General features: G+C 48.4%; 1 protein-coding gene across 8 annotated transcripts in view; it reads left to right on the forward strand.

Annotated features, from left to right (window-relative positions):
- Nucleotides 1-6924: 6924 nt before the first annotated feature.
- VPS13D (vacuolar protein sorting 13 homolog D) overlaps nucleotides 6925-25589 on the forward strand; it is a 255002-nt gene continuing 236337 nt past the window's right edge. For all 8 annotated transcript variants that reach the window (XR_006383119.1, XM_044237192.1, XM_044237194.1 and 5 more), the window contains exons 1-7: nucleotides 6925-7008; nucleotides 10614-10786; nucleotides 16484-16561; nucleotides 19193-19383; nucleotides 19480-19560; nucleotides 22659-22775; nucleotides 25268-25372. Coding sequence is in view for 7 of the 8 variants with exons in the window: in XM_044237192.1 (XP_044093127.1) it covers nucleotides 10690-10786; nucleotides 16484-16561; nucleotides 19193-19383; nucleotides 19480-19560; nucleotides 22659-22775; nucleotides 25268-25372 (669 nt within the window). In the remaining variant the exon portion in view is untranslated. The remainder of the gene's footprint in view (nucleotides 7009-10613; nucleotides 10787-16483; nucleotides 16562-19192; nucleotides 19384-19479; nucleotides 19561-22658; nucleotides 22776-25267; nucleotides 25373-25589) is intronic.

Raw genomic sequence — 25589 nt, forward strand, 5'->3', positions numbered from 1 at the left:
ACACATACAGCCAGGGGATAGTTCTGGATGTGACCTTTGACCTGTTTCTGAGGCAGGTGCAGTTTTCAGAACGAAGGATGGGGAAAGGTTGCAGGCAGAGGGGATTCATGTAAAGGCCAGGAGGGAGAGAAGAGACCCTGACCCTTGAATTCACTAAGCCAGCCCCTGGGGCACTCACCCTTTTTCCTGGGTCACAGTCACTCCCTCAGCATGACGCTCCTCATTCTCGGTGATTTCCTGGACTTCTCCCACAGCCCTGCCCTCTCCCCTACCCGTACCCTAGAGCAGGGCTGGCAACCCTCCCGTACAGAGCCGCCTAGTACGTATTTCAGGCCTGGGGACTCATAACGGTTCTGCGACTACTCAGCTCTGCGGCTGAGGCAGGAGACAGACACAGACAGGACATCAACCAGAGAGGGTCTGGAGTGTTTTCCACACCACCCGGCAATTCCCCAGTTCGCCGCAGACACCGGTGAGGCGCCCTCCAAGACAAACTCTGTTCTGATGCTCCAAGACAAACTCCGTTCTGATGCTCTACCTGGTGGGAGCACTGGACCCAGCAGGTGAGGGGCTTGGCCTCACTAGCCCGCCCCCCACTTCAGACACCAGTCACCCGGGCAAGTGGTCTCACCTGTGCTTCAGGCTCCCTGGCTATAAACCAGAGGTTTCCATGAGCCCTCTCCTTCGGTTCCATTAATCTGTAGAGCAGCCTATGGAACTCCGGACACCTGTTTACTCACTAGATTACCAGTTTCTTTTTTTTTTTTTTAATATTTTATTTATTTATTAGAGAGAGAGAGGGAGAGAGAGCAAGCACAGGCAGACAGAACGGCAGGCAAAGGCAGAGGGAGAAGCATGCTCCCTGCCGAGCAAGGAGCCCGATGTGGGACTCGATCCCAGGACGCCGGGATCATGACCTGAGCCAAAGGCAGCTGCTTAACCAACTGAGCCACCCAGGCGTCCCTAGATTACCGGTTTCTTACAAAGCCTGTAACTCAGACTCAGGAACGGCCAGTGGGAAGAGATGCATAAGGCAAGGTGGGAATGGGCTGGAGCTTCCACGGTCCCCTACATCGGCTACCCTCCGGGCTTCTTCACGTGGCCACCAATGCAGAAGCTGGCCGAATCCTGTCCTCTTGGGTCTTTATGGCGGCTTCATTAGATGGGCGTGGTCCATGAACTCATTGGCCATTGGTGATGGAGTCAACTTCCAGCCCCTCTCCCCAGCCCAGAGGAGCAGGTGAGGGGTTCCCGCCTTCTGATCCCATGGTTGGTTTCCTTGGCAACCAGCCCCCATGCTCAGCGGCTTTCCTCCAGTTACCCCAGTAACATCTACTCAGCTGTGGTTGAAACGGGCTTGTCAGGAGTAACAAGACACTCCTTTCATCTTTATGACTTAAGCTCTTTCCCGAACTGAGTACACAGGGCCCAACATTAGAACAAAAGATGCTCCCATTGCTCTGATTAGTTAGGAAATTTGAAGCGTTTTAAGGGCCAGAAACAGAGGATGGAGACCAAATAGGTAGTTCTTTTTTTTTTTTTTTAAGATTTTATTTATTTATTTGACAGAGAGAGATCACAAGTAGGCAGAGAGGCAGGCAGAGAGAGAGAGGAGGAAGCAGGCTTCCTGCTGAGCAGAGAGTCCGATGCGGGACTCGATCCCAGGACCCTGAGATCATGACCTGAGCCGAAGGCAGCGGCTTAACCCACTGAGCCACCCAGGCGCCCCTAAATAGGTAGTTCTTATACAAATCACAAGATCAAGGCGCCTGGGTGGCTCAGATGGTTAGATGTCTGCCTTCCACTCACGTCGTGATCCCAGGGATCCTGGGATCGAGCCCTGTGTCAGCTCCCAGCTCAGTGGGGAGTCTGCTTCTCCCTCTGCCTCTCCCCCTGCTTGTGCTCTGTCTTTCAAATGAATAAGTAAATAAATAAAAATCTTAAAAAAAAAAGAATTAAAACACAATATCAGTGGGGGAAAATTTGGAGCAACTGAGGGCAGCCACCTGTCTGATGGGGTAAAATGGGCCACATGCATCCCCTCCTGCCTCTTTTTCTTTGTTAACCATGATGGAACAAGTGGTTTGGCTGAAACGGGGCCAGTGCGGGGGGTGGGCAGCCGGGGTCATGGTGACTGTTTCTTCTCCATGTAATCTTCATGCCGTCATCATTGCTGTGGGGTGCTCTGGCGCACTAACAGAGAAGTCAAGACTTGGGGGTCCCCCCCCCCGAAACCTGTGTGCCCAGGTGTGACCACTTCCCGTGTGACCTGGGTTGGGGGGTTGTTAATTAACTTCTCTGTGCCTCAGCCTCCTTATCTGCTAAAATATTAGGATTAAAATCGTACCTCCCTCAGAGTGAGGGATTACTTGAGTTACTGTCTGTAAAACACTTAGAATTATGCCTGGCACATAGTACGTGCTCAGTAAATGGTAGTTGTAGTTTTGTGTGTAGGTAGGTGCTGGGGATGCGAGAGTTTGGGGCAGCCAAGGTCCTTGTCCAGAACTGACATGCTAGGACAGACTGTGTAAAGAAACACATGTAGGCCGTGCCAGGTGACGGGCAGTGCTAAGAAAAAAGCAGCAACAGGGACGGGGCTGGGGGGCTGGGGTGCTTTTAGCGAGCTGGGTGGGATGGGGAAAGCTTCTTGGAGGAGCTGCTGTTTGAGCAAAGGCCTTGAGTGAAGAGAGGGCGGTACAGCCTTGGGCCTCGGGGGTGGGGCAGGACATGAGGTCCTGACCTCGGCTTCAGAAGCCATTGGAAGGGTGTTGGGTTTTACGCTTCAATGTGTAGGAGGGTCCAGGGAGTACGAGATGTTCCTTAAGTTGCCTAGTCTAAGAGTTGGGAAATGTATTTATTTGGCGGGGGGAGAAACACAGAGAGAGGGACAAGAAGATTCACCCTGAGCACAGAGACCAAGGTAGCAGGCGATCCCAGAACCCTGAGATTAAGACCTGAGCCGAAACCAGGAGTCAGATGCTATCACTGACCGAGTCACCCCTGCGCCCTGACAGTCTTCAATTATTTGATCTCCATTATTGCCTTAGGAGAAAGGCCAAGTACCCATTATCCCCCGCTCTGCAGAGGAGGACACCTAGGGGCAGGGCGGAGGTTTGATACTTATCTAGAGTCTAGTCTAGAGGAAGGCCTGTTCCTGTGGGAGGCTCTTGATAACCAGCCCTTTAGAATTTCCCAAGAAAATCAACTATGCTTGGGTTTAAAGGGCAAGTACTTTCTCTCTCCCAGGACAACCAGGAGCTCCGTAGTCAAAAGAGGACAAGCAGGGCAGATCTAGCAAGCCTGGAGGTTGAGTGTAGAGGCTGCTTGGGGCAAAGCTAAGGGTGAGGAGTCCCAGGATCTTGTCCCCAGGCACCTGCAGTGTGAACCTAAAGCAGCTGCTGTCCCCGCCTGGAGATCAGAGCTTCCAGCTGTAAGATGAGGGGCTGGCCCTGAGCTGTGGTCTACCCTTGTCCTTCCTATAGGGCTTGTCTGCATTTCTTCCTTCCATCCCCCCTCCCTCCCTCCTTTTTTTCCTCTTTCTTCTCTCTCTCTTTCTTTCATGATTTTATTCATTTGAGAGAATGAGGAAGGGAGAGAGCACGAGTGGGATGAGGGGGAGAGGAAGAAGCAGATTCTCCACTGAGCAGGGAGCCCGATGGGGCTCGATCCCAGGACCCCAGAATCATGACCTGAGCCCAAGGCAGATGCCTAACCCTCTGAGCTACCGGCCTGTCTGCATTTTCCCAAGAGACTCTGGACTGGTGCTGTCAAATACAGTAGCCACTAGGCATGTGTGGCTGTTGAGCATCTGAGTGTACTAGTCCAAACTGAGATGTGTGCACTACATCGCAATGCAGAATACTGAATTTTGAAGACTTAGTACAAAACATATATATATATATATATAGAGAGAGAGAGAGAGAGAGAGAGAGAATATCTCATTAGTAATTTTTTTTAAAAGATTTTATTTATTTATTTGACAGACAGAGATCACAAGTAGGCAGAGAGGCAGGCAGAGAGAGAGGAGGAAGCAAGCTCCCTGTGGAGCAGAGAGCCCAATGCGGGGCTTGATCCCAGGACACTGGGATCATGACCTGAGCTGAAGGCAGAGGCTTTTACCCACTGAGCCACCCGGGTGCCCCTCATTAGTAATTTTTATATTGATTGTATATTGACATAATATTTTGGAGATGTTGGCTAAATAAATTATTAACATTTATTTTACCACATAGGAGAGGTAGGGATCTCACGGGTTGGAGGTTGTAATTTTTTTGAGAGAGAAAGAGCACATGAAGAGGTGGGAGGAAGGACAGAGGAAGAAACAGAGAATCCTAAGCAGGCTCCACGCACAGTGCAGAGCCCAACTTGGGGCTCAGTCTCACGATTCCAAGATCACGACTTAAGCCGAAATCCAGTCAGAAGCTCAACCCACTGAGCCATCCAGGCACCCCCCAGGGTTGGGTGGTGGGTTACAATTTTAATTATAAATTGATTTCATCGACTCTTGAAGGCATTTAACTGCCTGATAGAACTACAAGGCAAATCACATCCACAGTGGGGCGCCTGGGTGGCTCAGTGGGTTGAGCCGCTGCCTTCGGCTCAGGTCATGATCTCAGGATCCTGGGATCGAGTCCCGCATTGGGCTCTCTGCTCAGCGGGGAGCCTGCTTCCCTCTCTCTCTCTCTGCCTGCCTCTCCATCTACTTGTGATTTCTCTCTGTCAAATAAATAAATAAAATCTTTAAAAAAAAATCACATCCATAGTTCCAAATGTTCTAGTATCCAGATGCTATTTAGATCATGAGCTGAAGGCAGAGGCTTTAACCCACTGAGCCACCCAGGCGCCCCACATTCCCAAATGTCTTTGCATGCACCTGTGATTTCATGTCTCTTGGGTAAATATTTAAGTTTTTATTTATTTGTCAGAGAGATAGAGTATAGGCAGGCGGGGGGTGGGTGGGTGGGAAGCAGGCTCCCCGCGGAGCAAGTGGGACTCTATCCCAGGATGCTGGGATCATGACCTGAGCTGAAGGCAGCCGCTTAACCTTAACCGACTGAGCCACTCAGGCATCCCTTGGGTAAATATTTAGTAGGAGGATTGCTGTTTGGTAAACATACCTTCACAGATTCCCAAAGTGAGGGCCCGAAGACTTTCAGTAATACTAGTTGAATGAGTCGTGTCCATGCATCTGCATTTTTATTTATGTATTTATTTATTTTTAAAGATTTTATTTATTTATTTGACAGACAGAGATCACAAGCAGGCAGAGAGGCAGGCAGAGAGAGAGAGGAGGAAGCAGGTTCCCTGCAGAGCAGAGAGCCCGATGCGGGGCTCGATCCCAGGACCCGGGGTTCATGACCTGAGGGGAAGGCAGAGGCTTTAACCCACTGAGCCACCCAGGTGGCCCTGCATCTGCATTTTTAATAAACTCCTCAGGTATAGCCAGGTGTTTCTGTGCTAGAAAATCTGGACTCTGAGAACCTTCGGCTCTAACGGGTTCCTTCTCTTTTGCCTTCCGTCTATGGAGTCTGAGGTTTTATACCCAAACCTTAGCCCCCAGGTGGACTCAGGACTGAGATTTAGATAGGTTATTCCCACCCCAGAGGAACTCAGGTCTTGCCAGGAATGTGAAGCCCATAGTCACCTTCATTAGCTCAGCATCAGGAGAGCTGATAATCACTACAGCAAATACACTGTTGCAAACTTGCCATTATGTCTCCTGTATCTTTTGATTTTTTAGGAGCCTGAGGTCTTCTTCCTGTCCTTCTGGGGCTAAGGCAGGATGACCTGCTAATTTGTTCATTTATTCCTTCATTCACATATAACACTTTAAATGAGTCTTTTCTGTGCTAGGCAATGTCTAGGTGCTGGAGAGGCATTTGTGAAAAAGATAAAATCACTGCTTTCAGGTAACTTTCAAGGTGGAGAAAGGTGACAAGGCAAGTATAAACAAATAAGATAATTTCAAATACCATCAAGGTCTGTGAGGAAAACACAACTGGGTGATGGCTGAAGGGAACTTTAGATAAGATGGTAAGGAAATGCTCTCTGGAGTGGAATATTTGAAACCAGAAGGAGTGGACTGTAGGACTATCCAAGGTTGCTCTGTAGCCACCAGCCACTTACGGCTGGGAACTGTGGCTGGTTCGTATTGAGATGCACCATAAGTGTAAAATACAGACTAAATTTCAAAAACTTACTATTAAAACCCCCTAAAATATCTCATTGATTCTTTCTTCTGTTGGCTATAGGTTGAGATGATCATGTATTGGACATATTGAATTAAATGAAATACATTACTCATTTTCACTTTTTTCTTCATTAAAAATGTACCAAATAGTAAATTAAAAATTATGATGTATCTTGTATGTATGGCATGTATGTGTGGCATGTATTTCTACCGGACAGCAGGGATCCCAGGAAAAGGCATCCTAAGTAGAGAGAATGGCAAAAGCACAGGGTCCTTTAGGGGGGAACTGAAGGCTGCTGAAGGCAGGGAGCCAGAGAGAGTGGCAGAAACAGGAATGGATCAGATCTAGCCAGAGCGAGCCGGGTTTTAATTCAAGCATGGGGGGGAAGCCGATTTAAGCCAGGAAGTGGCTTGGTCTGAACTGTGTTTTAGCGGACCCCTGCGGCTACTGAGTGGGGAACCCACTGTCAGTGGGCCAGATGGAGGAAGAACGCTGGGTTCCAAGACTGCTGAAGCCACACGAATTTGTGACCCTGCCCTCCCGTGGGGCTCAGTCTCCTCCCAGCCCCGTAGGTTGCGGGCTCCTTGGGCGGTTCTCCGGTTCCAGCCGCAGCAGCAGCAGCCGCCGCGAGCGGCCGCCGGCGGCAGGGGGCGCCTCCTCGATGACTCGGCGCTCGGCTGGCCAGGCTCCGGCACGTCGCCCGCTCGATTGGTCGGGTCGGGCCGGGCCGGAGCGCCGCTGGCCAGCGCCATTGAGGAGCCGGGAGAGGAAGAGCCGCGCAGTGCCGGGCTAGGCGGGCGGCCCGGGACACAGACAGGTACGGGCCGAGGCGGGGCGACGCCGGGCGACATGCAGGGTCGGAGACTGCAGGTGGGCCGTGGGCCTGTTGTCTGTTGTCCCGGCTCCGCTTCGGATCCGGGGCCCGGGCCCGCCCGCAGGGAGCGCGCCGCTGGGAGCCCGGGGAGCCCGGCGTCCGGCCCTCCCGCGGTCTGAGCTTCTCCGGGGGCCCGGGGGCGTCCGTGCTCCCGACAGCCCCGAGCCCGCTGCCCTCATGGCGAGCCCCCTGCACCCGAGCCCCCACGGGCACCCCAGGGACTGACAGGCTTGGAGCTGCCTGGCTTCTCGGGACCCCGGCGTCCTTGTCCTGGGAGTCCGAGTCCCCACCGGACCCGGCACCCTTTCCGGGGTCCCAGCAGTCTGTTGCCCGGGGATTCGGGGACGGTGTCAGCCCGCGTCTCCCCGCCTGAGCCACGGTCTCTGTGCGGGACCCGTGTGCGAGCCCCTCTCCCGCACGCCCGAGAACGGGGGCGCTGGTCAGTTCGCCACAGTGTTTCAACCACCCACCAGCCTTCTGGGGTTACGCTGTGGGTTGGGGACTTCAGGCCTCAAGCCAGTCTTTACCCCCGCTCCCCGGGGTTACACCCAAGCTGAGTCCTTGCTTTCAGGTGCGGGACCCCAGCCTCCAGGCGCCGTTTCCTCCGGCCTCTATCTGGGTGTTGGGGTCTCCGTTCCCTGGAGCCCACGAAGTGGAGGAAGGGCTGTGGGACCCTCGCCTTCAGGGCAGTCCCATTCCTGTGGCGCCCGAGGACCCCTCTGGTCCCGAATTCTCTGAGCTCTCTGACTCCCACAGCGCTCGGGCCCGGCCGGCTTGGGGAGCAGCGCTCTGGTCCCTTTGCCAGTCCCTTCCTACTCCCAGCTTTGGCCGCCCCTCGAGGGAGGGGCCTGGCTCAAGGTCATGCCCGGCTGTCTGCCCGCCCGTGGGCTGAGCCCTGATCCCCAGTGTCACCTACCCCACCGATTAGGCGAGGTCAGGTGCGAGTTAGTGCCAGGCGACTGCCTGGAAGCCCTGGTGGACCCGAGTGTAAACACTTGGGGATTCTAGCCAGTCTGGCGGCCCTTCCTGACACCGGATTCCTTAAGGGAATCCTTGAAGTGGCTTCAAGCCTGGGTTAGATGCTTAGCTGAGCTAATAGACTCTTTCTGGCTTGAGTATTAATTTGCTGACCAGGGCGTTTACAGTGCTTCTCACCCCATCTTTTCCTTGATCTGTATTTTGCACTCTTCCACCTTCAGGGGAAGTAGCCTCCAGCCGGATCTTGGGTACCACCTGACAGTTTCTCCCTCTACTGGGAGAGTATTTGTAGTTGGCACTTTAATAGAGAGTTTGCTGGCATTTTAGGGGTGGAGGCAATGGCATTAACTTCAAAAATAAAGAGCACTCTGATTTTGGCTCCCTGCCTAAGTGTGTTTGGAGTCTACATAGTAATACTAGAATAAGTCAGATTCACATTTTGTTCTCACAGATTTACTTGTTTGAAGTTGTAATATAGAAGTGTTTATTTTACCAGATTGTTAAACATTTCATATTTTTAAGAGTTTGTTCTTATAACCTCTCCTTTAAATAAATGTATCCAATAACTAGCAAATTCTTAGTTTTACACAAAATATGGCTTAAAATTTTTTGGGAAGAAATCGGTATTTCATCAAATGCTATTTATTTACTTGTTTATTTTTACCGTCACTGATAGCAAATAAAAAGGAAAGTGCAAGTGCAAGTCACTGTTGACAAATAAAAGCCAGTCTTTCCTGAAGGTTCATTTAACTCTTACAGGGCCTTGCGTTTTGGGTCTTTGTTGGGTGATGGCCTTTCTTTTGGGATAAGTGTATTTTCTGGCACTAAGATGAATCAGTGGGGGTGGGGCAGAGTGCCTGGAAAGGATCCTGAAACTGCTGGTTCCAAGTGGGACACATGCCATAGCAAATCCGGAGTGTCCTGCATGGTGGGCTGGTGTCTGATGTGCTTGCCTCAGAGCAGGATTTGGAACTCACAGTTCTAACAGGGATCTGCTAGCTAGTGGAGCAATTTCAGAACACATTGAAACTTTTATGTCTCAAGTTCCCTCATGATAACTTATTACAATACTAAAAGTAACATGTATATTTTTTTTCAATGCTAATAAACACAGTTTTCTTATAGGTAGTGGTAAAGCAGTAGTGGATGTAAATACTGTAGTTGGAACCAGATAATTTCTTGTATTTGTATTACTGACTAAGGTAGTTCATTGTATCAGCATCGTCTGGTGCCTGGGTTCCTGTAATGCAGTTCCAGAACTTTTTTTTTTTTTTTTTTTTTAAGATTTTATTTATTTGGCAGACAGAGATCACAAGCAGGCAGAGAGGCAGGCAGAGAGAGAGAGAGGAGGAAGCAGGCTTCCCGCTGAGCAGAGGGCTTGATCCCAGGACCCTGGGATCATGACCTGAGCCGAAGGCAGAGGCTTTAACCCACTGAGCCACCCAGGCACCAGAAGTTCCAGAAACTTTTGAGAACAGTGATAAACCTCTGCCTTCTCCCTTTCATTTATGTTATTTTATGAATGATCTTGATGAACGAATTTGCACATTTGAATTAGAGAAGGCTTAAAGGGGATCATTGTAGAATATGTTCATTGAAATCTCTTAGGGCATTTTTGCCTTAATCTAGGACAGGGTTTTTCTTTTTTTCTTACTTCTTTTTTTTTTTTTTTTTAAAGACAGTGTTTTTCAGCCTCAGCCCTGTTGACATTTGGGCTGGATGATTCTTTGCCATGGGGGAGCTGTCTTGTGCATTGCAGGGTGTTTAGCTCTTTCCATGGTCTCTACTCACGAGATACCTGTAGTAACCCCCAGTCATGATAATAAAAAATGTGTCTAGTGGGGCACCTTGGTGGCTCAGTGGGTTAAAGCCTCTGCCTTCGGCTCAGGTCATGATCCAGGGTCCTGGGATCGAGCCCCACATCGGGCTCTCTGCTCAGTGGGGAGCCTGCTTCCCCCTCTCTCTCTGCCTGTGTCTTTGCCTACTTGTGATCTCTGTCTGTCAAATAAATAAATAAAATCTTAAAAAAAAAATGTGTCTAGACATTGCCCAGTTACACTTGGATGAGAAGCTCTGACCAGGACAGTCTAATGCCAAGGTGAATTACTAAAGGCAAGCAGTTTAATGATCAGTTACATCGAAAGGAGAGACAACTTGGAATTGTAGGTATGTTTGGTATATTTACAAGTGACTGTTCCTTGTAGCTGTGTGAGAACATGTTTGTTTGATCCTTGGCTAACATGGGGTCTTACAGTACTGGTCACCCCATCTTTTTTTAAATCTGTGCTTTTCATTCATCCACCTTTAGGAAAGGTAGCATAGGAAACCAGTTTAGAAAATCATCCTCAGTGGGTTAAAGCCTCTGCCTTTGGCTTAGATCATGACCCCAGGGTCCTGGGATCTAGCCCCGCAGCATTGGGCTCTCTGCTCAGCGGGGAGCCTGCTTCCTCCTCTTTCTCTGCCTGCCCCTCTGTCTACTTGTGATCTCTATCTGTCAAATAAATAAGTAAAATCTTAAAAAAAAATCATCTGGTTTTCTGTTGATTTCTTTTTTTCTTTTTCTTCCTTAGGTTCGTCTATGACCATGAGAGGGAGAAGTAAAGAATGATCCATGATTTTTAAACACCTTGTCTTGAGGATATAGTCATGTTGGAAGGTCTTGTAGCCTGGGTTCTCAATACCTATCTGGGAAAATACGTCAATAACCTGAACACCGATCAGCTCTCTGTCGCGCTTCTGAAAGGTGAGTGCGTGCGTGTATCTCTTTTTGGTAAAGTTTGCTACTGCAGATGGCATTTCTGTTTTTTTTTTTTTTTTAATATTCATTTTGTTGTACTAAGAATAATAAAACGTAATGCCCAGATGGCTTTGTACTAATTATGTGTAAAAGGAAATATGGTCTCTCACATGATGCTGATTATTATGGCAGGGTACCTTTAGTATGTGGCTGTATTGCCATAGATTTTAGGGGAACTGTTAAATATGAGAAAGAAAAAGACTATGCTGCTGGTGAGTGTGCTTTATCCCAGCTAATTGTTTAGGGTTATGAAGCTTTTTGGAGGTGGCCATGATGTAGTGATGTAGTGACGTAGTGACAGTGGCATTGGCTTTGGCTTCAAATCCTGTTGTATTACTTACGAGCTAGGTGAACAAGCCACTGAAATTCAGAGCCTCAGTTTCTTTAGGAAAACCGGGTAAGGGATGCCTGAGTGGCTCTTGTCAGTAAAGATACTGCCTTCGGCTCAGGTCATGATCCCAGGGTTGTGGGCCCCACGCTGGACTCGCTGCTCTATAGGAGGTCTGCCTCTGCCTCTCCCCCTGCTCATGCTCACTCTCACTCCCTCTCTCAAATAAGTAAATAAAATCTTAAAGAAAAGGAAAAGTGGGAAAGGTACCTCTCCAGAGTTGCCGTAAGGCTCACACCGATCAAACGCAATGACATTTACAGCTCCCGTCTGGCTAGTGTGTAACAGACACCAAGTTGAAGTTTTAAAATATGTTACTGTTGGGGTCTTTGATAGACTGAATCTCGAGTCACGTTCACAGGCCTCTCCCTGGTGAGTGCCGAGACGTGATTGAATGCAGTGCGGGGAAACTGGCGTGAGGATCAGAAAACCGCTTTGTTTTTCCTTTTCCTTGTTTTAATGTAAGTTCTCTTTGCTCAACTCAAAATGGAGCCGCTGAGCAAATCTAGAGAGAGGAGATAGTCCGCAAGCGTGTAGCAGCCCAAAAAGTGGAAAGGGGATCTCAGAGATGCGGGAAGCTCGCCTTCCTGAGGCTGTGGATTTTGGCCTGTGGACCAGGACAGGTTAGTGGGCATGGCAGTGGTACACACTGGTGGGGTCTGTGAAGAGGGTGTCCGTGGCTTGCTTGTCCCCAGGAGTGTTGTTGCCACGTTTTTCTGACCCATCTAAACCTGTGCAAGGATTGTGGTGGCCATAGGCTGTAGGGAGCTCTCCGCTCGCCCCGCCCACTCCCTTCCTTTTTTTTTTTAAAGATTTTTTAAATTTATTTGACAGAGACAGATCACAAGTAGGCAGAGAGACAGGCAGAGAGAGAGAGGAGGAAGCAGGCTCCCCGCCGAGCAGAGAGCCCGATGCGGGACTCGATCCCAGGACCCTGAGATCATGACCTGAGCCGAAGGCAGCGGCTTAACCCACTGAGCCACCCAGGCACTCCCTTCCTTTTGTTGGAAACAGAAGTAGGTTTTTTCTTCATCTCTGACTTCTGTCCTGACCTTTTCCTCCTGTACTTAGAAGGGAGCTACTAAGTACAGGGTGAGAGTGACCAGTCTGTCAGGGAAGAGGATGTGTCCAAAGTACAAGAGGAGAGTCAAGCTTACCTCTTGGTTCACTTACTGAAGTTCTTGTACACGCTCTGAAGCTATCCAGGTTGCACAGGGCGGGGAGCCGAGAAAGGGAAGCACAGACCATAAACTTGTTAATGACAGAGATAGGATGTTTGCGGAAGAAATGAGTAGAGATTTGTGGTATCCAATGTATCATGGATTCTACACTAAACAGATTTCTGGTCTGTTTTTGAGTATATCTCGTAATGACAACTGTGTGTATCTCTCTGCTGCTTCAAAGTGCTTTTCTATGCTTCCTGTTTAAAAAATATTCTCTTTGCAGAATAGAAAAATAATTTTTCTTTCATAACCAATATTAGTGTGGTGCCCCTTGCTTATGGACTCAAGGCACCCCACAAAGCTTGGAGCTGTGAGCATCGCAGTTATAGGTGAGCACCCTTTGGAGGCAGGGGTTCCTGCATAGGAATAGGAATGTTATTTTAGTCCGTCTGTAGATGTTCAGTGTCTGAGATGCCAAGAAGACGGAGCTAGTGGTTAAGAATATGAATTTTAGAGCCAGACTGTTTTGTTTGTTTTGAGAGAGAGAGAGAGAGAGAGAGAGAGAGAGAGCAAGCGGGGAGTGTGGTGGTGGTTGTGGTGCAAAGGGAGAGAAAATCTGAAGCAGGCTCCTTGCACAGTGCAGAGCCCGGCTCGGGGCTTGATCTCATGACCCTGAGATCACGACCTGAGCCGAAATCAAGAGTCAGATGCTTAACTGACTGAGCCCCCCAGGTGCCCCAGTCAGACTGATTCTGAATTCCCATTTCTCCACTTACCAGTAACTTGGGCAGGTTATTCCAATTCTTCATGAATTCTCAAATTCTTCTTTTCTGTAGATTGGAGAGAATATGAACTGTGTCACGAGGTTCTGAGGACTAGAAAGGAATGTAGATCCGAGAGCTTAGAGCCCTTCTGGGCGTGTAGTGGGCCCTCAGTCAGTCACCATGTCCCATTGTCACGATCGTCACCATATGATTGGCTTGGCTGGGGCTTAAAGGGTGGATTGTGCACACGTACTAAATGTAATAGAAATGCAAAATAGCAAATGAGTATTCGAAGGAGAGAGAACTTGTATATGACTTTATTTGTTCAGTCTCCGCAAATACCACTGAGTGCCTGCTTTGGCTATAGACGGCTCTGTGTTATGGACTGATAGAAAACATGGGGACAGGAGAAGATACTAGGAGCTCAGGTGTGGGGTCTGAGTCTGGTCTCTCCACCTAACAGCAGTTTGTGACTGAGCAAGTTACCTAAGTCTCCTCCTGCCACTTGAGATCAGACAGACCTGGTATGAACTATAGTCCTAGAGTTAACAGCTTGGTGATTTTTTTTTTTTTTTTAAGGTTTTATTTATTTATTTGGCAGAGAGAGAGCTCAAGCAGGGGGAGCAGCAGAGGGAGCTGCAGGGGAGAGGGAGAAGCAGGCTCCCTGCTTAGCAGAGATCCCAGTGTGGAGCTCGATCCTAGGACCCCGGGATCATGACCGGAGCGGAAGGCAGACGCTTCACCCACTGAGCCATCCAGGCGTCCTAGCTCTGTGATTTTTAAGTTAATTGCTTACCTGTGCACCTAATTTTCCTCACCTCAGAGTGGAGAACAGGATGGCTGTTCCTCATATTGTTGGGAGGTTTCGGTGACTTGGCGGGATAAGCGCTCTGCTTTAGTCCGATCTCGCTGAGTGGTCGCTGTTCCTGTCCTTCCTTCGACCTCGGCAGTCCCTGTCCTCGGACACCCGTTACCTTGCTGGGCATGCCAGGCGCGGTCAGTTGTTCCACTAGAGCTGCAGGCACAGCAAGGGCTGGGGGTGGGGGGGCGAGATGTGCAAAGCAGGGGAGTCCTTCACCCTGTTGGCAGGACTCTGGACAGGGATGACGGAGCCGAGCAGGAGTTGGGCTGGTGGCGCTGGGCGGGGCACGGCATTCCTGGAGGACTGACGCTTGTGAGCACAGGCAGGAGGCGGCAGGAGGTGGAGAACTCCCCAGGCCTGTTCGGGATGGTTTGAGGCCAGAAGGTAGCAGCTGCCGGTGTCACATCAGGGGCCCTGAGCTTCGGGCTGCGGGCCTGTCTGTGTTTGTGGCCCAACATTTAGGGCCCCTCCTTTTTGTTCCTATCAGCTCTTCACCTCAGTCTGGCTTTCTGGGTGATGCAGGGCTGCGGGAAGAGAGGCCAGCAGTCATCAGTGCTGACTGAAAAGCCACCAGCCTCTAGGTGTACCCCAGTTCTAGGGCCTCCACTTCTTGCTCTGCTGAGCGGAGGCGTTTTGGGAGGAGACGTCCGGGAATAAGCCTGCATGTTATCTGCCCGGAAAGAAACGAAGAGCATTGTCATTTATAAAGTCCTCCCGACTCTGGGTCCCTTGAGGGACCTTTCCCGGCAGGGCCAGGTGTGGGTGCAGATTTGAGTGGGTGGGGCATCAGCGAGCCTTCTGTCCAGAACCACTGACCCGCTGGCCGCCGCTGCTGTTTTGCCTGATTCCTTTGTTTCCGTGATGCTGGAGGCTGCCCTTCCTTCTCGTCCTTTTCCCGGGTTCTTCCCCTTCCTAGAGCACCTTTCCCGCTCTCCCGCAGTTCAGTGTTAATATCTCCCAGCGCGGGCTGTCTGCCGTTCCTTCCACTTCTCCAAGGTGCACAGCAGCCAAGGAGACCTAGTGCCGTCTGCCTTTGTGACAGATTTGGGGATTGAAAAATAGGGCAAATGATTCAAATTGCAAATAATGCTCTTCAAAAGAAGAAACTATATGCTTTCCTCCTTTAAGTCAGTTTCCACTGTTGAGGAACAAGTTTCATGCGCCCCCCACCTCCCCGCCGCCCCGTGATCATTCACTCCCCAAATGTGGAAATAGAGTTGTTTCCAGGCTCTCTGGGGTTATTAACTTCTCCTTTTGGTTAGTCTTAGGTTATGTGGGGACCCTTGTGGGGATGTATGTTCCTGTAAAAGTCTAAAATGTAAGCTGGTTGCATTTGCCCAGCATCTGCCGAGTTACTGGATTTGAATACCTTAGAAGCCAGTTACCGTCAAGTCTTGAGCCGTCATTTAAAGGAAAAAATAATTGCTTCTTGTATTAGTTTGTCTTTGGCTGGCCTGCCTCTCTTCTGAGTTCCTGTACCAGTGGCTGCTGGGTGGTTGTCTGTACTCCCTGTTCCCAGAAATTGCCTTAAGTTGGGCAAACAGTTTTGCAGAATGATGGCTGTCTCTTCCGCCCTTTAGGATGGGGACCCTGCCTTCTCGTTTCATATTCCCAGCAGCCAGCACAGTGCCTGCTGGAGACTGGGGGGTGGTGTGTCAGTGCGGACGGGTGACTTCCACAGCTGGGAGAGTGAGGCAGGGAGCCTTGGCTGTTCAGAGACGTCTCGAAGCTCTCGGCTTAAGTCCTGTAAAAGCTGGGTCTGCAAGGGACCTTCAGCAGTGGTTTGTTCTGTGCCCTGGAACGGGTGACGAAGCCTGCAGGCACAGACGTGGACCAGATCGTGTGGAGCGGGTCTGTCCAGAAGGGAGAGTGGAATTCTTATTGATGTCCAATTTTATTGAACTCTCATGGACTCCCAGATGTTGTGTGCGATAGACCCTTTTGTTGGGGGGAGGGGAGTGGCTGGAGCTTGTTAAAAATTGCAGATTTCTCTGTTTCAGTCCTAGCGGGTATCTCGCAAGGGGCCCTGGAGCCTGCATTTCTTCCCAGGTGGCCCAGATGTTAATGGTGGTCTGGTGAACTAGGGGTCTGCACACTGGCCAGCTGCCCAAATTCAAACTGAGAATGATTTTTATATTTTTAAAAGGTTGTAAAACAAAAAACAAAACAAAAAAAAAACAGAGAGAACATACAACAGATACCATGAAGCTTGAAATATGTACTGTCTGGCTTATTATAGAAAAAGATCACTGCCTACACCCTTCACCTGCTGGTGAGCTTCCGCTGTCAGAGTGGGATGGGCAGGAAACTGGTACAGACAGAGAACACAGGCTGGTCGCCGTGTTACTCCTGGCTTTTTCTAGCCAGGCTGAGCTGTAAAACTCCCTTTAACCTTCAAAGATTTGCACACAGTAGGTGCCTACTGCCTGTGTTGGGCGAACATTTCACACTTGTTTTATTTTTCAGGTGCTGTTGAGTTGGAAAACTTGCCCTTAAAGAAAGATGCCTTGAAAGAACTGGAGTTACCGTTTGAAGTCAAAGCCGGTGGGTAGAACTCTGCAGGAGAGGGACGCGGTCCTCCACTGCTGCTTCCACTGCTTGGGACAGGAAAACCCAGAGTCCTCGAGTTTGGCTGTGTTTGAGCAGGAAGAGGCAGGATAGGAAATAGAGTTTCAATCAGTCCTCGAATGTGGCCTTTTCTATCAGGATGATCTTGGGGCGGCAGTGGGGAGGTCCGGTGTTTCCCAGACCTACTGAATCAGAACCAAGCATGTGTCATTGAACTTGTATGTTTAATAAGTGCCGCTGGTGATTCTTACGTTTCTTGAAGTGTGAGAACTTCTGTCCTAGATATGGAGGTTCTTATTTTTGGAGAATTCATAATATTACTAAGAGAGAGAGTTTATTGAATGGAAGGTGCACTCTGGAACGGTGTGCTTGGGTGTATATTCCATTGTCTGCTGTGTCCTGGCAGTGTGGCCTTAGGGAAGTTGCCTCACCACTCTGTGTGTGCTGCTTAGTCTCTAAGAAGAGGTGATAATCCTTCTACCTACAGCAGAGGGTTATGGAGAGGAAGACGGGAGTTAATGCATCAAAATTACTTGGAACAACTCCTGGCACACTCAGTAGAGGCTTACAGTTAGGATAGGAGTTCCGCAGTTCCTAGGTTTGATGAGGAAACAAGAGTTGTCCTGGAATAAAAACATTCTTAGTTGGGGCGCCCGACTGGCTCGGTCAGTGTGGCCTACGACTCTTGATCTTGGGGTTATGAGTTCGAGCCCCATGATGGGTGTAAAGATTACTTAAAAATAAAGTCTTAAAAAAATTCCATATTAAATGGCCGTGTGTGAAATTAGTCCCTATTCCGATACCCGGTCATGATTCAGTAATAGCCTGTTGATGCCAGTCTTTCCATTATTTTGAATACTTGTATTACAATAAAATGCAAGTACAAAGCAAATCAGTTGCTAGATGGAGCAGGGTAGAAATCTTGCAAAAGACTTTAGGCTTTCTTGAAGTCAGTTCAAGTGATGGGTAAACTGCCAGAATCACAGGCAGAGACACTGAGAAGTTAGAATCTGAAAGAAACTCAGGAATGATGATACCCAGGGTACTTCCAAAGATTATTGTTTGAATATCAAAGGATTAGGAGAAGCTCTTGGGGAATATTGATGAAGTTTCCTAATATTTTTGCAAAAATGACTCTGTACTTGTTCTGCAAAAATTAAGTGAAATGTAACAGTAACAGGTTTTGTTTTTCTTTTTTTTAAGGATTTTATTTATTTATTTGACAGAGATCACAAGTAGGCAGAGAGGCAGGCAGAGAGAGAGAGAGGAGAAAGCAGGCTCCCTGCTGAGCAGAGAGCCCGATGTGGCGCTCGATCCCAGGACCCTGGGATCATGACCTGAGCCGAAGGTAGAGGCTTTAACCCACTGAGCCACCCAGGCACCCCAATAACAGAGGTTCTCTTTTGCTGTCACCTACCTTATCAACATGCCTCTTCCCCCTAATAACTTAGGTTAGAATTGCAACTGTGCACCAGTTAAACTCTTTGTGGTGAAAATTTGTATTTGGCTTCAGTTATTAAATAGAAAAAATTTACTTTCATTTTTCGAGATAAAATCCAAATGAAAACATTTTTTCATTATTTATTGCCACATTTCTTAATTTATTACACAAGCACTTGGTGTTAATATTGTCTTATCTTCAACAGATCAGTTGCACTTGAATTCTAGGTCCTAGAGGGTAGCGATTATTCTGGTGACGTGTGTTTTTTCAGAGGGAGCGTACTAGGTGGGCCATGTGGATCTTCGAGAGATCCCTTAGGACAGTTCAGATACTCTTACGTGTTACTCCTTAGTAGTAACTTAGCTCTTACTAACTGAATTTAAAGAAGATCTGTGTCCTAGGAGACTTGGCCAGAAATGGTAGGGCTTGGGAAATCAGTATCATGGTTCTAGGCGGTTTCACGTCAGTCTGGGTTTTTATGAAGAATCAGGATTTAGAATTATTACCCATGTTTCAGCTGATATGTTTAAGACTGGACATACTCAAAGTCTGGTAGTTCCCAAGAAGTGGTTCTCAACCATCCCATGAATAATGGACAAGAAATGAGTTTCAAGCTCATGGGCTTGGGCAGGTGCTTTGGGGAGAAAGACACTCCAAGGAAGTTTAAGAAGTAGTTCAGTTGGGGAAGAGGCACTTCGTGGAGGAGGGTCGTTGCATTTGATAGGGTCACACTGGGCTTTTTCTTTTTTTCCTTTCTTTTTAAGATTTTTTTTTAGAGAGAGATAGAGATAGCAGCAGAGATAGTGAGAGAGAGAGAGAGCACACGTGGGGAAGGAGAGGGAGAAGCAGGTTTCCCTCTGAGCAGGGAGAGCAACACAGGGTTCCATCTCAGGACCCCAGGATCATGACCTGAGCCAAAGGCAGACGATTAACCCACTGAGCCACCCAGGCGCCCCCACACTGGGCTTTTTATTGTGCCTCGTTCTTACAGATGTCAGCCTACTAACTTTCTGTTTCCCATGTATGAGAACCTGCTGCCTGCTCTCTTAGTTTAAAAAATAAGTGATAAAAGTCCCTATGCTTCTTATAGAAAACTAAAAGAATACAGAAAAAATGTAGGAAGTGAAAACGTATATGGGCACTTGACAAGACTTTGCTTTCCCCAGGCCTGATTGGGAAGGTAACGCTTCAGATTCCCTTTTACCGCCCCCACGTGGACCCTTGGGTGATCTCCATCTCCAGCCTTCACTTAATCGGAGCCCCTGAAAAGTTAGAGGATTTCAACGATGAGAAGGAGAAGCTCCTGGAGAGGGAGCGCAAGAAGGCTCTGCTCCAAGCGCTGGAGGACAGATGGAAGGCAAGGCACACTCCCTCAGCCCCCAGACCCTCTGCGTGAGACCGACGAACCGAGCAGAGTACTGGACTTGGCTAACCCCCGCTCTTTCCTTTGTAGAACGAACGCCAGCGGAAGGGCGAGTCTTACTGGTACTCAGTCACCGCTTCTGTAGTTACGAGGATTGTGGAGAATATTGAAGTAAGTCCTGACTTCGGTAAAGTATGAACAATGACAGGGGGACTTCTCAGGCTTAACTGTGCTGTGCCTCTCAGTACCTTGTTTCTCGTGGGTTCGACTGAGCCGGGGTGTACAGAGCCTTCGCTGACGGCTCAGTCATGCCCTCTTCTAGGCAGTGGCCAAGGAAAACCTGAAAAGCTCGTCTCCAGCTCTGGCCAGACAGGTTTTTCTTGCTTCAGCTCGTGTGAGTAGGAGTTTTCCTTTCACTCATATTTTGCTTCGTTTTTGAACGTTGGACTCTTACTTGCTAAAAGGATGTGTACCTCCTTAGAAGCCGGGCCACCTAAGCCTTCATGACTGATCATTTCGGACAAATCACTTCACCTCTCTGGTCTTGGTTTCTTTCTGTAACACAAGGGAGGTTGCATACCTGCTTTCTAGGTGGTTACGTAGTGAATGGCCAACAGCCCGTGGAGGGGTTGAGTCTCTCACTGATGGATCTGGTGGCGGTTTGAAGGGTTACAATGTTAGGGCTGTTGGCCACGTTTTCTGCTTTCATTACAGCTTTGTTTCGTTCTTGAAGACTAAATCAGGGTCCATGCTAATTTTTATGAGTGCCGTAATAGTGAGCCTGTACTTAGCACCGATGGGGTTTTCCTGCAGTGCTAAGGTGCAGAGGCCAAATGGTTTCAAGGTATACGACTTACCTGCCGAATGCAGTCTGAGATTGTTGGTTTTGTAACTGTCATAATGTTGACAGAGAGATCAGTACATTTGAGGTGAGTGCTTTGAATTCTGTTTCAGGCAGTTTTATATACATACATACATATATATATATATATATTTAGCTGTCATTTTAAATAACCCATCATTATTATTTTTACTAATAGCTTTAAGAGATTTAGTTCACATCCTGTAAAGTTTACCCCTCTAGTGTGTACACTGTAGTGTTTTTACAGGGTGTTTACAAAGTGCCTAGATTGCCGCTCCGTAATTCCAGACCACTTTCATTACCCCCCAAAGAAACTCCATACCCACTTAGTAGCCACTCCCGTTTCTCCTCTCCCTCCAGCCCCACACAACCACTAAGCTTTCGGGTTAGTGTTTCGGACATTTCGTATCCATGTGATGCTACGCTGTGTGGCCTTTTGTGTCGGGCCTGTTGCACTTAGCATCATGCTTTCAAGGTCCCTCCACGTCGTGGCACGGACCAGTACTCGATTCCTTTCTATGACCGAATAATGGATTCGGTCAGAGATGTGGACGGTCAAAGATCAAGTTGAATGTTTGTGAAAGCGGTGAAAACAGATTTTATTCAGTCACTGCTGACAGAAGGGGAAAGAGCAGAGCTCTGTTCCAAATTACACAGAGGTGGCAGGGGCTTTTAAAGGGGGAGTGAGGCAGAGGGTCCTGTGGGGGAGGGCTCAGGTGGAGAATGACGAAGGGTCAGTGTCCCCATGAAAAGGCCAGCTGTATCTGCTGGCTGGGCTTCTGTGCTCCCGCAGAGGCTGAGACTGAGAGACGGGCCCTGTCCTCCCTGATGATTGCATTTCAAAGGAATGGCTCTCAGGTCCTTGGTTATAGGGGATACATACACATCTCATAGGGACAGAGAAAGGATTCACAATTTTAAGCCCTTTTTGGTAAAGGCGCTGAGAAAGGGAGGTCAGGGACCTATTGTCAGGCTTTGGCTGGAACAAACAGCCCTGAGCTTTTCCAGACAGGAACACAGAATGAGGCTGGAATGTCCCAGCGACGCAGGCTTAGGTGCTAGAAGCCGTGTTAAATGTGGTCCCATCTCTCAGTACAGCAGGTTGAATGGAGCGTTCTTACCGAGAGGTTTTGTGGGTTTTGGGATCTACTGCGTTTTGTTTATCTGCTCATCAGTTGATGGACATTTGGGTTGTTTCCACTTTTTGCCTCTTATGACTAATGCTGGTGTCAGCCTTCGTGTATATGTTTTTTTTTTTTTTGTGAATGTATGTTTTCAGTTCTCCTGACTAGATACCTGGGAGTAGAACTGTGGGGGTTACATGGTAACTGTGTTTAATTTTTCGAGGAACTTGCAAACTGTTTTCCAAAGAGGTCGCACTGTTTTACAGTTTCTCTGGTGATGTAGGAACATTTTAATTTCTGCACATCCTCACTGATACTTGTTGTCCTTCTTGTGGTAATAACCACAGTAGTGGGTATGAGGAGCTACCTTGCTGTGATTTTGATTTGCATTTTCTTACTGGGTAATGCTGAACACCTTTCCATATGCTTATGGTCATGTCTATATCTTTTTTTTGAGAAATGTTTATCCAGAGCCCTTTTTCATTAAAAAAATTGGTTTATTTGTTTTTTATTGTTGAGTATTTTGTTGTTGTTGTTTTTAGAGATTTTATTTATTCGAGAGAGCACAAGCAGTGGGGAGGGACAAAGGGAGAGGGAGAAGCAGGCTCCAAACTAAGCAGGAAGCCCGATATGGGCCTCTATCCCATGACCCTAGGATCATGACCTGAGCTGAAGGCAGATGCTTAACTGTCTGAGCCACCCAGGTGCCCCAAGAGCCCCTTATATATTTTGGATTCTAGTCCATTACCAGGTGCATGATTGACAAATGTTTTCTCCCATCCTGTGGTTTGTCTTTTCACTTTCTGTTACAAGTTTCAATTCACTGAAGCAAAGTGTCTTTTTTGTAGCCCACCTCCAGGAGCCAGGGGAAATGAATAAGTATAAAATCTATGTGTCCTGTTGGTGTTCGGACACAGAGGCAAGATTAAGATACCATAAGAGAGGGCAGGCCTGTTATCTAGATCCGGCAGTATTTCTTTTGGTGTTTTGTTTTTTTGTTTTTTTTTTTTTTTAAAGGGGTCTTATGAAATGGTTTAATGAAAGTATTGTAGCTCTTATCTGGAGGTAGCACCAAACACAAAGAAATGTCGTTCATGTCCTTTTTGATCTTAGCTCTCAGGACTGTGGTTATAATTCTCATAGCATTGGACATATGTGTGCTGTAAGCATTTGTATAAACTACCACCTGTTCTTTCTAATGCTCAAGGGCAGTTTGACGTCTGCCTGTAGTATTCTACCTGTAGCACATCTAAAAGTCTTCTCCTTTGTTCTCCCCCCTGCAGTTAAAGATTCAAGATGTCCATTTGCGCTTTGAAGATGGTATTACCAATCCATCCCATCCTTTTGCATTCGGCATCTGTATTAAGAATGTGTCCGTGCAGAATGCTGTGAATGAGCCTGTGAGTATGAACTGCGCTTGCAAACTAGGAAGAAAGCACTGGGTCTTGGGAACTGGGGGCTCTGCCTTCGGTCATTTCATGTTCCCTAAAGGACGCCGCGTTCTTTATCACCATGTTCTTTGGCGGGAATGTATGTTTCTTGTCTGTGTCAATGGATTAATTTGCCAAAGTCGGGAAATGGCCAGTTTTTTCTGACCTTTCTTTATTTCACTCCTATGTTAAATCCCTTTCATTTTGTGCACAAAGAAACTGAGTCACAGAAAGGGTTTCAGCTTTGATTTTTTTCTCATGCTATGTGTACTCCCAGGGTAAGCTCGTTCTGTTTCAGAGAATCAGCCATGCCCTGGGAATATTGTTGATGCCTTCCACATCTGAACCCTGTATCCACCTCTCTTCTGACCTTCTCGTTCGTGTCTTTAACTACCTCTGGGACACCTCTGTGGTGTTCTAGGCTTGTCATAAGCAAAATTATACCATTATGTTCCACTGGCCCTTTATACTTCCCTGAAACCAATGTTTCCTTTTTATTCTCTAACACGTTACTGAATGTTAAACAAAACTAACATCTTTTGAGCACTTTCATGTGCCAGACACTGTTCTTAGCATTTTACATGATTTGCCTCATTGGATTCTCAGTACTTTTCACCCCCACTGTTAACCTCACATTGCATACAGCTAAGAATGCCAGGGCACAGAGAGGGGGAGTGGCAGAGCCGGGTCTCGAACCCACATGGACCAGCTGCAAAGTGGGTGTTGGCAAACGGCGGACTGTAGAGCAAAGCCCCCTCCGCGCTCTATTTTTGTCCATAAAGAATGACTGGATCACAGCCACACCTGTCATTTATAGATCGTTCGAGGCTGCTTTTCTGCTCCGGTGGGCAGAGTTGAGTCGTTCCAGTGGAAATCGTACAGTTCACCAACCCGTCCTATGTGCTCTCTGATCCTTGCTGGAAAAAGTTTGCACCCCTGCTCCGGAGCACGGGTCCTCAGCCACTGTGCTCAGCTCCCCAAGCCTGTGCTCAGCCTTCTGGTTCTTATTCCTCAACCTCAGTATCCATCTACGCACAGCGTCCTGCCAGTTTTCCTTGCCGAGTGTCTCAAATATGTCTCTTCCTCTTGTCCTCACTGCGTCTGCCTTCCTTCAGGACCCTGTAAACTTTGGCCTGAGCTCATAAAACATCCGGTTTTCATGACTTCCTTGCTTCCATTCTTGATTCTTTCTAACACAGGCCCTCGATTCTTTCTAACGCAGTGCTTTCCTGTCTCTTTCACACCACGGCACACCACATCTGGCCAAGGTCCTGGGGCCAATGCGTGCAGCTGCTGGGGGCTGGAGGTGGTGAGCCAGATAGTTCTAAATGTAACCTGAGCCTATAAACATGCCCATCTCCCAGTATACTCATGACTCTTTCTCTAGCACACCAAGGAGGGAAGCTCCACTTTGCACTGTTGCCAGAGTCCTTCCTGTTCCTCAGACACATCCCTGACCTTGCTGGCAGGCCTGCACCCCAGCCCTTAGTGGCTCCGTGTCTCTTAAAGTATCAAGTCCAAACTCCTTAGTGTGGCATAGACTTCTTTCCTAGCATATTCGTTTCCTGGGGCTGCCTTAAAAAGTCACCGTAAGTGAAATGGCTCAAGACGACAGAAATTTATTCTCTTTAGTTCTGGAGGCCTGAAGTCCAGAATCCAGGTGTTCGCAGGGCCGGTTCTTCTGGAGGCTCTGTGGGAGAAGCCATCCCTCCTTGCTTCTGGTGGTTGCCATCGAGTTTCTTGCCTCTTGGACACGTGCCTTCTATCTTTGTCTCCATCTTTCTCCCCTGGGTGTCTGCCTTCTCTTCTTAGAAGGATTCCCATCATTAGACCAGGGCCCACCCTCATCCAGTATGACCTCGTTTTAATTGGATTACATCTGTAGAGACTCTCTTTCGAGTAACATCCCCTTCACAGGTTCTCGGAGGTCATGAATTTCTGGGGGCGGGGGGTGGCACTTCACCCAGGACACCTAGTGGCGTCGCACGCTGCTTTCAGTCCCACTCCAAGTGTGTGTGCCAGTCCTGCCCTCCCACCGCAAGTGCGGTGCTCCCGCCACACAGATGGAGGTGCCATCCTCTGAAGACACCAGGCCGTCTGTACGGTGGACCTGACGCTTCGACGTGTGTCCCCACCCTTGCCTCCTACCCTGCCTGGTGTCCAAACCATACACATCTCTTGAGGCTTATCCATGCGGTGACATTTTCTCTTTTGCTTGCTCATAGCCTCTCATGTATTTTTCTTCTGCTTCCCTCTGCTTCGTTAAAACTGTTGCATGTTTGGGTCCCCAGTTAGCCAGATTTTGAACACTGTCAGAGCAAAACCATGTTTTAATTCAGTTTTGTATCCCCAGCACCTTTGCAAAGTGCCAGTGCCTGCCTCCTCAGAAACGGTTGTTGAATGGATGGATGAGTTTGTGAATACAGAGAGTCATGTTTTTTTCCTTCCCTGTTTTGCCACAGGTACAGAAGTTAATGCGGAAAAAGCAACTAGACGTGGCAGACTTCAGCGTCTACTGGGATGCCCACTGCACTTTGTTGGGGGACTTGCCCCAGGTGGAGTTACAGGTAGGATTCTGGCAGAAGGCTGTGTGAGAACGCAGCACAGAAGTAGAGTGTGGGGCCCCCGCCGCGGAGGTTTCTGTTCTCTGTGGCCCCGGTCGCCATTCCCATGACCCTCTTCCTCTGCAGGCCTCCAGTCTCTAGTGGGTTTGTCTGACATACTGCGTCTGCGTGTAGTTCAGAACAATATACCGTGTTTGTGTATGCTTCATGTTTGTATCGC

Source organism: Neovison vison, chromosome 2, assembly GCF_020171115.1.
Source record: "Neovison vison isolate M4711 chromosome 2, ASM_NN_V1, whole genome shotgun sequence".
Taxonomy (NCBI): domain Eukaryota; kingdom Metazoa; phylum Chordata; class Mammalia; order Carnivora; family Mustelidae; genus Neogale; species Neogale vison.